Here is a 17,479-nt window from a genome sequence, read left to right as displayed (position 1 = left end):
GTCAAACTATCCTTTAATGTGTGTGGGCAGCTTAAAAGACAGGGATAAGACCTAAAAATAGAATGCTGGATTATTTTAATAACACACAACTCAATAAAAGGTAAAAATGTTCTTTAAATATGCTTAGTCTTTCTTAGTTTAAATGCTAAGAAAATTGGTCTTGAAAAGAATTCTTATCTTATAAATATGATTATAAAAGAAAGATGTACTACAGCACATGTGTACTGGAGATCTACACTAGAATTGCATCCATACCTCTTCTGTTTCATTTGGAAAGTACACTTTGTGGTAGATCTTGGTGCTCATTTGTTGTATGGCTTCAACTTCTACCTGGTGAGGGGGCTGTTTTCTTGTCCCACTTCTAAGTATATTTAGCAAAAATATGGTCAGTAACATGTCCAGGATATTAAATATCTATCCCATGCAATACACATGTTACTTTTACAGAGCTTTAACAGAGCTTTAAAAAAAAAAATTAAATAAAAAGCATCATATCAAGAAAAAGCAAATGTGACACAAAGCATTAGAACATATTCATGTACATATACTGTACGTCTAACGTTTTTATGTTAAACATATTATTAGAACAGGAAATCATGATGTATTATTAGACCTTGTGGCCAGTGTGAAAAATTGCAGGATAATATACTGTACATTTTTTAAAATATAGATTGTAACATGGAAAATTTAAACAAACTAAAGGATTCTAAAAATATGCTTAACATAAAATGGTGTATTAAAGAATAGATCAACATGTCCTTTTATTTAATAATATTTTTTTTCAGTGTACTATTATCTATACAGTACAGTTGTAAATAAGAGACAATAGGTGTTATTACTGTAGTACTCTTTGAATCCTTCGCTTGCATTCTTTGGATAGTGGTTCCTTTGGACGTTTCTCAATAAATTTCTGAACATGAACCAACAAACTTTTGCTTGGTGGAAAGAGTCCGGTGCATAGCCAAAGCAGCTGCCATCCGCTGCTTAAACTATAACTGGAAGAAGAAACACAATTTTATATTCTTAAAATAGAGAATATAGATTGTATGTAGTAAGTACAAGTTGGGAATTTAGAGATTTTCTAGCAGCAAGTATAGCTAGTGCCTAGTGTGTTTGAACTTATATGAAGTTTTATAAAAAATATAAAAACTATTTACATATAAAATAAAGCAGATTAAATTAATGACTAAATAAATTGCTGAATATATATATATATATATATATATATATATATATATATATACACACGCAGTATATAAAGCAATATATTCAGTAATATATAAATACAATATACTAAATATATGAATGTACAGCAACCTGCAGGAGGAGAGCCAGGAGGAGAGGAGTGGTAGTTGTGGCACTGTTTTAGTGGTTCATGGTGGCTGTTCTCACACCAATGCTCCATTGGGTTACGCAGTGAATAGAGGGCACACCCTTTCTTCCCTTGGTCACTCCCTGGCCTCTTTGGAGGATTCCTGTCGGGTGTTAGGTGGGGTGCCCTTGATGGTGGATGTTTGGCAGGGTGCAAAGCAGGAGGTCAGGTACAATGAGAGCCAGTGAATGGTGGAGACAAAGACCAATCCCAGTTTAGTGATGATAAAGAGCAGTTTGTTTACTAATGATGGTGTGAATTTCAGGGCTGATAGAAGCAATAGCCACAGTTCTGAGTATAACACAGAGCTTACTTTCCTCAATGGCTGTGTATAGGCAGCAACAATGATGATAGGCATGCAAGGATGAAGGTTCCTTTCAGCAGGTCACACTTCTGCACATGCATATGCAACTGCTTCCTCTCACTTAGCCTGTCTAGCTCAGGCTCACTTGCTCCTAAATCAGAGTTGAAGAGCCTTCCTCCTCCTGCTAAGCAGGGCACATAAACTAAACAGTGTTCCCACGTCAGCTCTTGGATAACAAACATCACATAGAAAAAGTGCATTAACATTAACAATTCACATTAACGCATTAGTAACAAATTAACCCAATTGCAGTAGCCCTCAGGGGTACTGCATGTTTTCTTTGACTGATCAAAAGTGGTCATTCAAAAGCAGAGTTTACCTGTTGCTATTTGCTGTCATTTGCTTCAAGATCTGGCAGTAAATTTCATCTCTGAGAGTTTCCTCATGTACTGGGCCAGAGAATATCTGATCTGTAAGTTCTACTGGGGAGAGAGACTGTTTTGTTGGATAGTCTCCCATGTATTTCATAATAGGTAGGTTATGTTAAGGTCAAATATTATGATTGTAGAAACAGGTCTGTCTATACTTAATTTTCTACATGCATGACATACCACATATTTATTTACGCTTAATGGTCTAGAGAATAATTTCTCTTTGCCTTTACTACCAGGGCATACAAGTGTATGATCATACACTGTGCTCCGCCTATTAAAGCACTCTATAAGAGTAGTACGAGTGGTTTAGGGGGTAAAACTAAATATTTCTGGTGGTTTAGGACAGTAGAGAGTTAAAGAGCATGTCTAATGAAGACAACCCTTTTTATGTTAATAGGAATAACGTTATATTATGTTTTACTAGATCATGTACTGTCCAAGTCATGTACTCTGTCCTCTGCTTAAATAAAAGATATCAATGAAAGCCTGGCATGCATAATCGCGCAGATCAGCCACTTCATAAACTTTCCGAAGCAAGGGCTGTTTTAATGGTTCCCGCGAATAAGCCCACAGCTGTGACTTAGCCCGAGATCTTTGTAGAAAGGCCTTGGAAACACTCTCAGGGTCTGGAGGTCTGAGAACAAAAGCAAGAACATAACATTATATACTCTGTAGTTTACAAATTTTGAAGTTATATAAGTAAAATTTTCACAATGTACAGTATTGTCAGCAGATTTTGTAGAACAAAATGGAAAACTAAAAATGCTGTTTGCTTAATTGTGTGATTTATACGCTTCCTGCTTCCATATCCTTGTACTTAAAAGATGCATACCTGAAATATTGCATGGAATACTCCTCTAATGTGTATGGCTTAACTATTTCCTGGAGGCTAGACTCATCAAATGAAGAACCGATTAGTTCTGATTTCCGCTGTTCTGGAGACATGGCAATCATCCTCTAAGAGCAAAAATTAAATGAAGTAGTTAATAAACAACCACGTTTACATATGGCAAATAAATAGAACTAACATAAGAATTTATATTTATATAAGATGGCAATGTACATAACCAACAACCACAAGGGTGATTTGGCATTTCTGGGGACCCTCGTCACCCTTACTAAGCTCTGCCTCCATTAGCCTGCTAAGCTTAGTCCCCACAGTAATAAAGACCGCTGTAGTAATAAAGCCTCCATAGTGGCCAAGTAAAAATAAAGTCACCCTGTAGTGCCACCAGTAGTAATAAGGGCCCTCTGCAATGCCCCAGTAGTAATAAGCCCCCCTGTAATGCCCCCAGTAATAATACAGCCCCCAGTAGTAATAAGTTCCCCTACAGTATACTCCCCCAAAGTGGCAAAAAAAAAAATCAAATAGTCACCTGACTCCCGTTCCATCTGCGATGCAGTGCAAACCGCAAGCCTCTTCCAGCCTGTGACTGACATGACTGTTTCCCGATTCAGGTGGTCACAATAATATCATTGTCTGCCTGCGCTATTTATATGTCCTATCAGGCTTATGAACAGTGGAGCACGGAGCCATTGGCTTCTTGCCCTGCTACAGTATTTAAAAGGAGTCTGTCACCACAGTATGCCATTATACACTGCTTACATAATACTGTAGCATAACTATAGATGAGTCAAATGGTACCTGTCTCCTTTTGTTTTGATGTTCACCAAAGAAAAAAACGCTGTTTTATTCATATGTAAATGACGGCTCGCAAGTGCCCAGGGGGGGCGTTTGGGCTGTAAGTGCCCAGGCAGCTCTTCCTTCTTCTCACATAACCCCTCCCTAGCCTGTTGCTTGGCCCACCCTGTAAGCCTCTAGGGTCATCCAGTTTACTGTATGAGATCCCGCCTGTGCATGTGCACTGTGATGACCATTGTGGGCAGCAGCATCGCTCCATGCAGTGCCCATGTGCTGGCGTGGTCTTTTCCAGTACACTGGATGACGCAAGAGGCTTACGGGGCGGGCCAGCCAACAGATGGGGAGGAGTTATTTGATAAGAATGATGAACAGCCTGGGCATTTACAGCCCGAACACCGCCCACTGTGCGAGCCCTCATTTACATATGAATAAAACTGTGTTTTTTTTCCCTTTGGTAAACATCAAAACAAAAGGAGACGGGTACCATTTGACTCATCTATAGTTATGCTGCAGTACTATGTAAGCAGTGTATAATGGCATACTGTCGTGACAGACTCCCTTTAATTGTTTCAATGTCCTGAGGATGCCAATACAGTCAATTGTAGCATGCAGTAAAGGGTCCCCTGATCTCTGAGGCCCCACACTTTCACACTTTTGTGTGGTTTCCATGATGATAAAGACCACCCGTAAGTGGCAAATTGGTCCATATTTAGTAGCCTGTTTACTCCAAACTTTGGCCTAAATTGTGCATTTATTGTGTGACACAACTGAGCAATTTTTAGCAACTTTTTTCCTCCCACCATTTAAGTAGCCAAGAAAAGTGGCAATTGTGTTTTAATCAATCAAAAAACTCCACAATTATTAACAGTTGTGGGCCAATTACATGATGTACTTTTACAAACAATATCTGCTTACCAGTATTTCAGAGCTGGGTTTGGTAAGGGTAGGTACAATATAGATGGCATCCAAAGGCACAGCTCCATTGTTTCCTGTTTTTTCATTTTGTGCATAGGTCCAGTTCGGTCCAATCTGAAGTTCTGGACTTCTGTTAAGAAGAAGTAGATCCCCATTCTTAAAGCTTAACAGGTCTGGCTCATCTAAGAATAGAGATGAAGGAATGTGATCTCAGAAAAACATTGCCTATGAATTTTGAACACTGCAATAGGCTATGATAACTATTTTATGAACCTAAGACTAAATCCATACTGCATTTCATAATTTACATTTTTTTGGGACAGTGAAACTCCTGCCAAACATGGTCAGATATATCAATGTATGTTGGCCAAAAGAATATCCTTTACCAACTAAAATCTAAGAGCTGTGTGCATCTGTGTATGTCAGGAGATTTTCCCAGTGCATGCAAATACAGTACAGTTAATATGGATTTAATATGGATAAGTACATGCAACGTTTTGGCTACAAACAGTCTTTATTAAGGTTTGTAGTCGAAACGTCACACATACTTGGTCTATAAATTTGGAAGATTCTTGAAGAAAACAGGAGTGCTGGAGTTATTCCATATTAAGTGTACACAGGGGCTGACAAACTTGAGCCTAAAGCCTCATTTATACGTCCGTGTCCGTGCTCAAAAAGGTGGTCAGTGATGCATCCGTAGCTGTCTGTGAAGGATCCGTGTTGGGTCCGTGTGTCCGTTTTTTGCTGTCCGTGTGCCATCTGTTTTTCACTGACACTGCACAGCTGAAAAATAATTTCCAAAGCATCTCTTCCTAATGATCTGTGAAACACGGATGCAACATTGATTGCATCCGTGTTGCATCCATGGTTTTCAAGGACCCATTTACTATAATGGGCATTATGGATCCGTAAACACAGAAAAAATAGAGCATGCATCTGTGGTAAAAAACTGACCCACAGACTGTACTAAAACTCTGATGTATGTATATACACATTAAAATGAATGGGGATGTGTACTGTCCGTGGAACACTGATGTGTCAATGAGACTTAACACTGATTGCACCGCCACTAAATAGAAATAAGATAATAATCATCTGGAGTGCTGCTGATTTATTACATTTTTTTACATCGACAGTACACCATTATAAATAATGATTTATAATGCTTACAGTTCCTGCCTGACCTCAAATCTAATGATTTGTATTGACAGCATTATGTAATTACAATTCATGAGAGTTAGGACTGTCAAAAACAGACATCATTATATGGTAAATAATTGTAATGCTGTGGGTATATGTCATAGGAGCAGCATGCAGGATGAGAAATACCTCTGACACATGAAGCGCATTTCTCGCACAGAATATGTTTGTGTGAATTTGGCTGTCAGAAACTTTAATACCTGTTAATGTCTTTTGTTTTGAGTCTGTCAATGACCTGGAGCTGTCCTGCAGAGCGACTGCATACAAAGATCTCGCCTTAAGCCCATCCAAAAAGTGGAGAAGCAGCTTAGCAATTTCTTCACTGTTCTGTGAGGTTAGAACAAATTGCTCTCCTCTCAGTGTATTTAAGACACAAGACTGGCCAAATGATTTTTCAGCTCTGTAAAAAGATAATTAGGTATGCTATACATGCATAGAAATTAAATATCAGAATATACAGTAAAACATTAAAGGGGTTGTCTCACTTCAGTAAGGCTACTTTTACACTGGCGATTTGGTTTCCGTTTGTGAGATCCGTCATGGGCTCTCACAAGCAGTCCAAAACGCATCAGTTCTGCCCTAATGCATTCTGAATAGATAAAGATACGTTCAGAATGCATCAGTTTGCCTCTGTTCTGTCTCCATTCCGCTCTGGAGGAGGACACCAAAACGCTGCTTGTAGCGTTTTTTTGTCTGCCTGACGATGCGGAGGCAAATGGATCCATCCTGACACACAATGTAAGTCAATGGGGACGGATCAGTTTTCACTGGCAATGTTAAAGATAATACAAACTGATCCGTTCTGAACGGATAAATGCGGTTGTATTATTGGTGCGGATCCGTCTGTGCAGATCCATGACGGATACCCACCAAACGCGAGTGTGAAAGTAGCCTAAGCTGCATTTATCATGTAGAGAAAGTTAAAACAAGCCACTTACTAATGTATTGTTAGTATCCATATTGCTTCCTTTGCTGGCTGGATTCATTTTTAAAGCACGCTGTGGACAGGGTATACTATTAAGGCCCCATGCACACTGCCGTGTTTCACAGCCGTGTGCGGGCCGTGGAACCGCGGCCTGGATCCCTCCTGAGAGCAGGAGCGCACGGCGTCACTGGTTGCTATGACGCCGTGCGCTCCCTGCTGCCGGCACAGTACAGTAATACACTGGTATAGATCATACCAGTGTATTACTGTATTGCGGCGGCAGCAGGGAGCGCACGGCATCATAGCAACCAGTGACGCCGTGCGCTCCTGCTCTCAGGAGGGATCCAGGCCGCGGTTCCACGGCCCGCACACGGCTGTGAAACACGGCAGTGTGCATGGGGCCTAAAACATAATATTTTAATATACTCAGTAAAAGTTATTAATAAAAAACTAACAATTGCAGTGAGTGAACAAGCTCCAGTCTCCACTTCCTGAGGCTACAATATTATAGTAATAAATGGATAGATCTTACCACTTCCAGAAGTATTAAGGCCAGCCTCAGGTGTGTGACGCAAATATCCTATCCTCGGTGGCAAAAAGACATGAGTGACTGGTGCTCATAGTGTCGATGGCAGTAAGCAATCCGTCTCTTAATTAGCCCTGAATGTAAAACCCTGCCTACCAGAGGGTCAAGGAACTAATTAGCACCTGCCTGTCAGACACAGAGCACCTGCCCGTTAGGGGCGACCCCATACAGAACCTTTCCCTACTTTGGGCCTATTCACTACAGATACCCTCACTTGGTGTCACGATGGGGAGTTGGGGAAACCCCCACCATACAATGTCAGGGAAGAAAGGAATGCCACCAGGCCTGAAACTAAGGATAAGGGAACGGGACACCTCCTAGCACATCCCTAATCCTCACCCTGACTCCTAACTGCATGAGCAGACCTAGAAGGTAGGGCGGCTCATGCTCAGGAAACCTAGAGATCTACTAACCCTGATGATCCCTGGTAGTAAGGTCAGGGCCAGAGACGACCTGTTCTTCTATGACACGGAAGAGCAGGAGTCTCTGCAGGCCTAACAGCAAGGAGAGGAGCAGACAGTAAGCAGAGGACAAACTCAACAGGCATGTGTCCTGTGACAGAATGATAATATTCCACAGGACCACAACATCACTTACCTGCCCACAACAACTAAGAAGAATGAGTTGTGTGAAAAAGCACTGAAGCCCAAACTCACAAATCTGGACTCAGTACCAACACCAAACACAGGAGCAGCAGTAACTGCCTGGACCACCATGCGGCAAGATGCATGGCGGACCCAGAAAGCGCTGCTTAACTGAGTTGTAGTTCCCCCTCCGGGTAACCCCAGGGACCCCCTTCCGGAGGTACAGACAAACAGGTGAAATGTCAAACAACCATGCTGGACTGTACGCTACAAGGAATCGTCCTTGACTTTGAATCAGTAAGTAGATGGTGATACTTTTTCTGCACTTTCTCCCTGTTTTTGCTGTGGATATTTATCTGTATGTTTTGAGTGCCCAATTGTTGTTTTTGTTTCCATCTTGTTATTTCAGTATTTACCTTCACTTCATAAAAGTCTCCTGATGAGTCCCGTTGCTGGGACGAAACGTGGCATGTAGGGAATCCAAGTGAGGGTATCTGTAGGGAATAGGCCCCAAGTAGGGAAAGATTCTGTATGGGGTCACCCCTATCAGGGCGGGTGCTCCGTGTCTGACAGGCAGGTGCTAATTAGTTCCTTAACCCTCTGGTAGGCAGGGCTTTACATTCAGGGCTAATTAGGAGACGGATTGCTCACTGCCATCGAGACTATGTCCTTTTGCCACCGAACACTAGGATATTTGCGTCACACACCTGAGGCTGGCCTTGATACTTCTGGAAGTGGTAAGATCTATCCATTTATTACTATAATATTGTAGCCCCAGGAAGTGGTGACTGGAGCTTGTTCACTCACTGCAATTGATAGTTTTTTATTATTAATATTTTAATATACTCAGTAAAAGTTATGTTTTAATACCCTGTCCACAGCGTGCTTTAATATATTGAGGTGAGACAACATACCTCTACACGGCCATCCATAGTGTATTGGGGTATTTGTAGTTTTATGGATTAATTTTTCCATCACATTATACACTGCTCGTTTTCATGGTTACAGACCACCCTGCAATCCATCAGTGGTGGCCATGCTTGCACACTATAGGAAAAAGTGTCAGCCTCTCTGGTGGACGTGACCATGGGAGCACACATAGGCTAGTGCTTTTTCCTATATTGTGCAAGCACGGCCACCACTGATGGATTGCAGGGTGGTCTGTAACCATGGAAACGAGCAGTGTATAATGTGATGGAAAAATGAATCCAGCCAGCAAAGGAAGCAATATGGATAATAACAATACATTAGTAAGTTGCTTGTATGAACTTTCTCTACATGATAAATGCCACTTACTGAAGTGAGACTACCCCTTTAACCAAGATTATAGAAGGGTGATCATTATTGCTCAATTTCCCTACTCTATGCAAACCAAGACATGCAACTGGCAATTCAAATTACTCATATACATATTGACTGTGAATAAATAAGTGCATTTCATGTCTTAAAAACAGTTTGCTATAAGCTATAATCCTTTTGTCTGTCTATGGATCGTGTGCTGCCTGATTCCCGAGTCTGTCTGCCACCTGACCTGTGCCAGTTAACCTGATCTGTTTGTCTGCCTGTGCTTTGTCTTCTGCCTGTTGCCTGAATTTTATCCATGTGCTGCCTTTCCTGACCCTGTGACTGTTTCTTGGATTCATATGTATTCTGCCTGCCTGACCTCAACCCAGTTCTGACTGCTAGTGTTGCTTCATCCCCTGGTGCTTTGTATCTGTGTCTCTGACCGCTGACAAGCAATGCAAGCCTGTATGATCCATGCTGATGATTGTTGGTGGCCGGTTTGTGGTGCCAAAAGACATAGGATTTGTGATTATTTGCATTAATGTATAAGCATAATGACTGGCCAAGGTTGAAACAGAAATCTTTATTGTGGGCTAAAGTTAAAAGGGTTATCCAAGAGTATATAGTGTCCCCCCATTTGCCGGGTCCCCCACATGGAATATACTTACCCTGGTCCCCGCTTCCTGTGTGCGCTTCTGGTCCCCGCATCGCCGCTGCTGCTTCTCCCCGTACACGGATGAAAATATACAGTGTCGGGGGGGGAGCAGCCAATAGCAGGCTGGGACTAGGTAAGCATATTCCATGTGGGTGGCCATATGAAGGGGACACTTTATACTCTTGGATAACCCCTGTAATGAGTGCCTGGTGGCATGAGCCTTCAGCACCTGGAGACAACAAAACAAACCCATTACCTAGAGTTGCTCTTTAACAGTTAACTTGTTACAGACAATAGTTGTGGAACCACTGTGCCAACTAACCAGTTTGACTTTGGGCCATTTCTGAGGGCATTGTCCTGACGGTCCCCTGATTTTCACCCTTTAAACCCTACACAGGGATCTGGGTTTTGCTGCATGGGAGCCAACAGGCCACTACCTCTTGAAATAATCCGGTGTAGTTGGCAGCTGGAAGCATCTTTCTTAAAGAACCAACACAGGTGGCTCAATACCTAAACCACGTGGTTCAACGGAACTGAACTTAGCTCGGCATAGGGATCTTTGTTAAAAAGCACACACCCCTGAGCTGATAGGAAAAGAGTTTCAGCAGAAAGGACACACCCATTCAGAAAGGACATGCCTTCTGAAGTGCCAGCTTGATGTACATCTAGCAGAGCAATTGCAGCAATGAAAGGGGAGATCTCTAGATTCATGTGAGGTATAGGGCTGGTTCTAGCTTTGTCAGTAAGATTTTTTACATTACTCATGGAATAAAAAATTCTCTGCAACGTGTACCTTTTTGTAAGGATACCAATTAACTCTGGAAAAGTAAGATCCAACAACTTTTTCTCAGTCTCATCCAGGAAACTCACTCCTTTACAGTTTATTGCAACAATGAAGTGGTTTCTGCTGATGCTGGGTCCTGCAGAATATATGAGCAGTAGATAATGTAAATTATTATGATAGGACAACACCTTTTATCTTAATCCATATATTTCTGAGAAGTATCATGCCTGTAATTATAAAACTTGGCAGAAATGCCTTATCTTACCTGCAAATCTGGAGGCTTCAAATAACTTTGAAAAAAATAAAGGCCACTGCTGGCGGGAATAATCTACTACCATTTCCTTTACTTGCTGTCCAGGAGTTTTCTCTAGTATATACTGAGCCTAAAGATAAGACATAAATCCAAATTAAATGACCTATAAATAATGGCTACATGGCCAAAAGTGTGTGGATACTTGACCATCATACCTATATGAGCTTGTCGGATATCCCATTCCAAAACCATTGGCTTTAATACATAGTTGGACCCATAATTATTATTTTTTATATAAGACTGGGGCTACGTCGTGAGTTGTTGTGTACAGCAAGTCTCAGAAAAGTCATGCAACTGACAATCAAGTGTAATGCACTTTCTCACACAGGGAACTGAAAGCATGGGATTCGTTGTGGGGCAAAGGAGTCAGTGACTGCAATATAGGCAATCATCTTCAACACTTAATAGGGTCAATTTCATAACAGGTCTATTTAGTATATTTTTTGGAGTGTGGGAGGAAACAACTGTATATGGAGGGAACCCACACAAACACTAGTGGAGGTGCAGTAGACATCGCATATCTAGATTTTAGTAAGGCTTTTGACACTGTCCCACATAGAAGACTTATCAATAAACTGCAGTCATTGAGCATGGACTCTCATATTGTTGAGTGGATTAGGCAGTGGCTGAGTGACAGACAACAGAGGGTTGTAGTCAATGGAGAACATTCAAAACAAGGTCATGTTACCAGTGGGATTCCACAGGGATCTGTACTGGGACCAATTTTGTTTAATATCTTCATAAGTGATATTGCAAAAGGCCTCGATGGTAAGGTTTGTCTTTTTGCTGATGACACAAAGATATGTAACAGGGTTGATGTTCCTGGAGGGAAACGCCAAATGGAAAAGGATTTAGGAAAACTAGAAGAATGGTCAGAACTCTGGCAACTGAAATTTAATGTGGATAAGTGCAAGATAATGCACCTGGGGCGTAAAAACCCAAGGGCAGAATATAGAATATTTGACACAGTCCTGACCTCAGTATCTGAGGAAAGGGATTTAGGAGTAATTATTTCAGAAGACTTAAAGGTGGGAAGACAATGTAATAGAGCAGCACGAAATGCCAGCAGAATGCTTGGATGTATAGGGAGAGGTATAAGCAGTAGAAAGAGTGAAGTGCTTATGCCGCTCTACAGAACACTGGTGAGACCTCACTTGGAGTATTGTGCGCAGTACTGGAGGCCATATCTCCAGAAGGATATAGATACTCTAGAGAGAGTTCAGAGAAGAGCTACTAAACTAGTACATGGATTGCAGGATAAAACTTACCAGGAAAGGTTAAAAGACCTTAATATGTATAGCTTGGAAGAAAGAAGAGACCGAGGGGATATGATAGAAAATTTTAAATACATAAAGGGAATCAACTCGGTAAAGGAGGAGAGCATATTTAAAAGAAGAAAAACTACCACAAGAGGGCACAGTTTTAAATTAGAGGGGCAAAGGTTTAAAAGTAATATAAGGAAGTATTACTTTACTGAGAGAGTAGTGGATGCATGGAATAGCCTTCCTGCAGAAGTGGTAGCGGCAAATACAGTGAAGGAGTTTAAGCATGCATGGGATAGGCATAAGGCTATCCTTCATATAAGATAGGGCCAGGGGCTATTCATAGGATTCAGATATATTGGGCAGACTAGATGGGCCAAATGGTTCTTATCTGCCGACACATTCTATGTTTCTATGTTTCTATACAAAGTCCATGAAGATATTGGCCTTTGTGAGATTAGAACCCAAGACCCTAGGGCTAAAAGGCAACAGTACAAAGCACTGAGCCGCTGACCAATGACTAAAGGCATGTATATAGCTTGTCTGCAACTATTTAAGAGCTTAGATTTGGCTTTAAATCTAAGCTCAGGCAAGTCACAGTGACATGCAGCGTGCATTTGGTCTATAATAGCAAAGTTGTGTGCTACTTGCAACCAAAGATACAGCAGTGTCGGATTTCTTGAGATTGGAACAGTTGATGTTAACATTGAAAATAATTTGATGCAGTGTCACAGTGAGACATTGCAACCTTCATGTCGAATGACATGTCACTGTGTAGCCCCAGCCCCAGCCTCCACTTTCTTTTGACATTTTGTAGTGTGTCTGTAGGAATTTGTGTCCATTCAGACAAAAAGCACTTTTGGGTGATAAAGATTGCTTCAATTCATCCCAAAGGTGTTTGATGGGGTCAAGGCCAGGACTCTGGACAAGACACTTGAGTTCCTCCACACCATTTTAATTAGAATCATTTTAAAAAAAGCTCTTGTATTTAGATTTTTATTTTATGTTCTGGTGTTCTTTTAATGTCTTCTGGGGAAAAAAAGAATGCTAGGGGGAGCTGTAACAACAAGCATGTAGCAGCGATATCTGCTCACAGAACCTTTATTTAAATTATTACAATTAAAAGGGTTGTCTGGTTTCATGACATTGATTTGGTATCTGCATAATCGTTCTGACCCACAGAATAAAGGTACAGTGCTATTTTTACCATAGCAAATGCCATAAAAATAAAACCCACAAAACTAAGGAGGAATTGCATTTATTTCTGTTTCAACTCCAGAAATATTTTTGCAGTCTTCCCTTATGATAAGGAACACTAAATTAAGCTATGTCAGCAGATGAATAAAAAAAAAAGCCGAGGCTTCTAGATGGGGGGAAAATAAAAATGAAAATGAAAAACTGCTACCATGAGAAGGGGCTGAAAAAAAAAGTCAGTTGTGGCAATAAAAAACCTTGACATCAGGCAAAATATAAGGACAAAACCTTGAAAAGCTGCATTAAAATAAAGCTGTCATAAAATAATATATATTATTCTATTACATGCTGTGGTTAGTTTATTACCTTAGCTTGATTTTCCTTCAGTAAGTTTACCCAGTATGTGCTGGGTTTAGAGGCTAATTGTTTTGCAGGAATGCAGTCTTTAAGGACATTGTGCACATTTTCCTCTTTTAAGACCTCACCATATTTAATATAGTAGTGTTTGGACATAAGTTCCACTAAATCATCTTCCTGCAAGACAAAGATTTTAATCAAATAAGGATGTGAGATGTTTGCCTTATAGCTATATGAATTTCAGCAATAAATAAAATAAGATAATTTAAACCTAATATAAAAATATCATATAAAAACATATACGGTAAATCCTTTTTATTGCATAATAATAGTTATAGTAAAAAAACAAAAACAAAAAACAAAGTGAGGAATAACATGTAACATAAGTCCTTGAGGTATTCTCTCTTCTCTGGTTATATCTGTTTCTTCAATGACTGCCACGGCTTGTACTTTTTTTTTACAGAAAAAGGTTATAAATTGAAGGAAACACCACCAAAATGGTTTGGAAACAACATGGGGAGGACCTCTTGATGCATCTTGGACTCCTATTACCTATAACATACAATAGGCAACCACACAAAGGTTGTATGCCAATAGCAGGGTATGTGCAAGCCAACAATCTATCCATGAGACAGATACAGTCAGCACACCTTACAATGGCAGCTTTGTGCACTTTGAGACATTTTAAACCAGCTCTCATCTGACTGAGAGCCAGTAAGCCTCAAAGTTTCTTCATATCTGTTGGATGGCTGGGGTGGACCTGCGCACCTAGATCAATATCATTAGGGTGACAAAAAGTTTTCTGATTGTCCTAACATACTGTTCAATAACCTCTCTATACTGTTTTGTCATATAAACTTTTGCATAAACATGGGCATATGGGAAAGACATACAAATGAGCAGAAAAAACATTTGTATGGTAAATTCACGATTACAATATTCGCGATCTACACTACTCATGAACAGTGCCATCTATTTGATTCATAGTTTTTGTCATAAGACAATGAAACCAATAACATATAAAGCATCATCAATCCTTACATAAAGACGCACTACCATGAGACTACACAACAATAAATCCATATAAACTCTGAAATGAGACACTGTACACCTCCAGGAATACCTATAATAAAGCGAAAACATTAACCCACATCACCTGTATAGAAGGGGGTGGGTTAGAGGGGGGGGGAAAGGAAATGTTTAGGTAAAGGATTATTGCACTGTTTATATGTGTTTTATCTTTGTTTTCCCTGCACATCTGTAAAAAAGGAATATAACCTGTAATTTGATCCCATATGTACCTTTGAATGTAAATGTGCAAATTATATTAAAACCTAATAAAATGTATAAAGAAAAAGACTGAAACCAATAGATGGCGCTGTTCATGAGTAATGAACAGCGCCATCTATTGGATTCAGTCTTTTCATAAGACTATAAATCCAATAAATGGTGCTGTTCATGAGTAGTGTTGATCGCGAATATTCTAATCGCAAATTTTTATCGCAAATTTTCCGTGCAAATGGTGTTTCAGCTGAAAAACAAGCAGATTCAGATAATTTGCATATGCCCATGATTATGCAAATGAGTTTACATTACAAAACTGTATAGAAAGGTTATTTCATATTATGTTAGGACAATCAGAAAACTTTTTGTCACCCTAATGATAATGATCTAGGTACGCAGGTCCACCCAACCCATCCAACAGTTATGAAGCAACTTTGAGGCTTACTGGCTCTCAATCAGATGAGAGCTGGCTTTGAATGTCTCATAGTGCGCAAGGCTGCCATTGTAAGGTATGCTGACTGTATCTGTCTAAGGGTCCATTCACACGTCCATGAATGTGTCCGCACCCATTCCACAATTCTGTGGAACCGGTGCGGACCCATTCATTCTCTATAAGGACGGAATGGACGCAGAGAGCACACTATGTGCTCTCCGCATCTGCATTTCCGGAGCGCGGCCCTGATCTTCCAGTCCGCGGCTCCGGAAAAAATAGAACATGTCCTATTCTTGTCTGCAATTGCGGACCAGAATAGGCAGTTCTATGGGGTGCCGGCCGGGTGTATTGCGGATCCGCAATGCACTACGGACGTGTGAATGGACCCTTATGGATAGATTGTTGGCTTGCACATACCCGGCTATTGGCATATAGCCTTTGTGTGGTTGTCTATTGTATGTCATATGTAATGGTAGTCCAAGATGCATCCAGACATCCTTCCCATGCTGTTTTCAAACCATTTCAGTGGTGTTTCCATCAATTTCTAACCTTTTTCTGTGAACCAGACACCCTCGCTTCTTCAGAGCAGGGGTGCCTGGTTTAATGCTTGGGTCTCCCATTGATTTTCATTGTGTTCAATTGTGCTCGAGCATACACAGTATTCGGCCGAACACTGTGATGTGCCGAGCATAGCAATGCTGGAGCCGAACTGCTGTTTGGCCGAGCATGCTCGCTCAACACTAGTTGTACTGTGTAAGGAAATGCCAAAAATATGAATATAAACTGCTGTATGGGCACACAGTAGATCTCAAAAAGGAAGTAGCGCCATATGGGGTGGGAAAGACCACCTTTTGGCTTTTGCAGCACAGATTTTGATGGATTGGTTTATGAGCACCATGTTGCTTACAAACAGCCTCTGGGATACCAGTACAACTATTTTTTGACAACCATACTTTTTGTATTTATCGTTCAACAGAGCTTTGTGTGGTCTTATTTTTTTGCAGGATAAATTGCCATTTTCATGCAATTTGTTTTATGTATTTTTTATTGCAGTGTACACCGTGCAAGGAAGATGACATTAACTTTATTCTGCTGGTTATTATAATAACTTAGATACCAATTTTATGTATGCTTTTTTTTTAAGTGTTGGTACTTTTACTCCACTAAAGCATTTTTTGGTTTCATACATCTTTTTAATACCATAATGTTATATTTTTTGAGAAGAGAGGTGACCACAATGGCTGTTCTGGCATAGCTTTTTTCTTTAATTTTTTTTTACAATGTTCAGTTGATGGGGGAGATCATGTCTATATTTTTCTACTATAGTACTGTAAATGTCTGGATGATGAGAAGGTATTATTTTTTTTTGCTACACTTGAAACTTATTTGTTTATTTTATTTTATTTTTAAAAATCTACTTTCTATTTTAGTCCCACAAGAGGACTTGAACTTTTGAGGACCTGATTGATTCAATGCAGTACACTATTTCACACCGACAGTTGTCTAGGCTTCCGTAGCTGTCAGAACCAGAAGCCTATGTAGGGCTTCCGGATGCCATTGCAACCATTAGCATTGCACTCCCTTTGTAAGCCTCTAAGATGCCGCAGCATCTAAGGAGTTAATCTACCAGCGTTGGTGTTTTCACCGATTACGGTGGTTACAGTAGGTTCCTGTCCCTGATCGGGCAAGCTCAGTTCCTTTGCCCGCCCGTTCAACGCGCCATACATATATGGCGCTTGTTGGGAACTGTCTTCCTGCTGTGCTGTACATATACAGCACATGTTGGGAAGGGGCTAAGTGGTACCTTTGTATACCAATTTATATTTCCAATACTGTTGTACAGAGGAAGTGACTTTACAAAGGTGTACATATTGTCTTATAAAAGAATATATAAGGCATGCAAAAGGATGCCATTAACCCCTTAGCGCAGAACGCCGTACATGTACGGCGG

General features: G+C 40.5%; 1 protein-coding gene across 2 annotated transcripts in view; it reads right to left on the bottom strand.

Annotated features, from left to right (window-relative positions):
• MYO7B (myosin VIIB) overlaps positions 1-17,479 on the bottom strand; it is a 191,270-nt gene that overhangs the window by 32,881 nt on the left and 140,910 nt on the right. For both annotated transcript variants that reach the window (XM_044290687.1, XM_044290688.1), the window contains 10 exons: positions 13,821-13,988; positions 10,951-11,068; positions 10,695-10,821; positions 6,068-6,267; positions 4,668-4,849; positions 2,943-3,067; positions 2,587-2,744; positions 2,056-2,209; positions 840-995; positions 256-361 (listed from right to left, as the gene is read on the bottom strand). In XM_044290687.1, coding sequence (XP_044146622.1) covers positions 256-361; positions 840-995; positions 2,056-2,209; positions 2,587-2,744; positions 2,943-3,067; positions 4,668-4,849; positions 6,068-6,267; positions 10,695-10,821; positions 10,951-11,068; positions 13,821-13,988 — 1,494 coding nt within the window. The remainder of the gene's footprint in view (positions 1-255; positions 362-839; positions 996-2,055; positions 2,210-2,586; positions 2,745-2,942; positions 3,068-4,667; positions 4,850-6,067; positions 6,268-10,694; positions 10,822-10,950; positions 11,069-13,820; positions 13,989-17,479) is intronic.

The sequence above is a fragment of the Bufo gargarizans genome, chromosome 4 (assembly GCF_014858855.1).
Source record: "Bufo gargarizans isolate SCDJY-AF-19 chromosome 4, ASM1485885v1, whole genome shotgun sequence".
Lineage (NCBI taxonomy): Eukaryota > Metazoa > Chordata > Amphibia > Anura > Bufonidae > Bufo > Bufo gargarizans.
The sequence above is the reverse complement of the archived record's forward strand: the minus strand, read 5'-3'. Positions and strand labels throughout refer to the sequence as shown.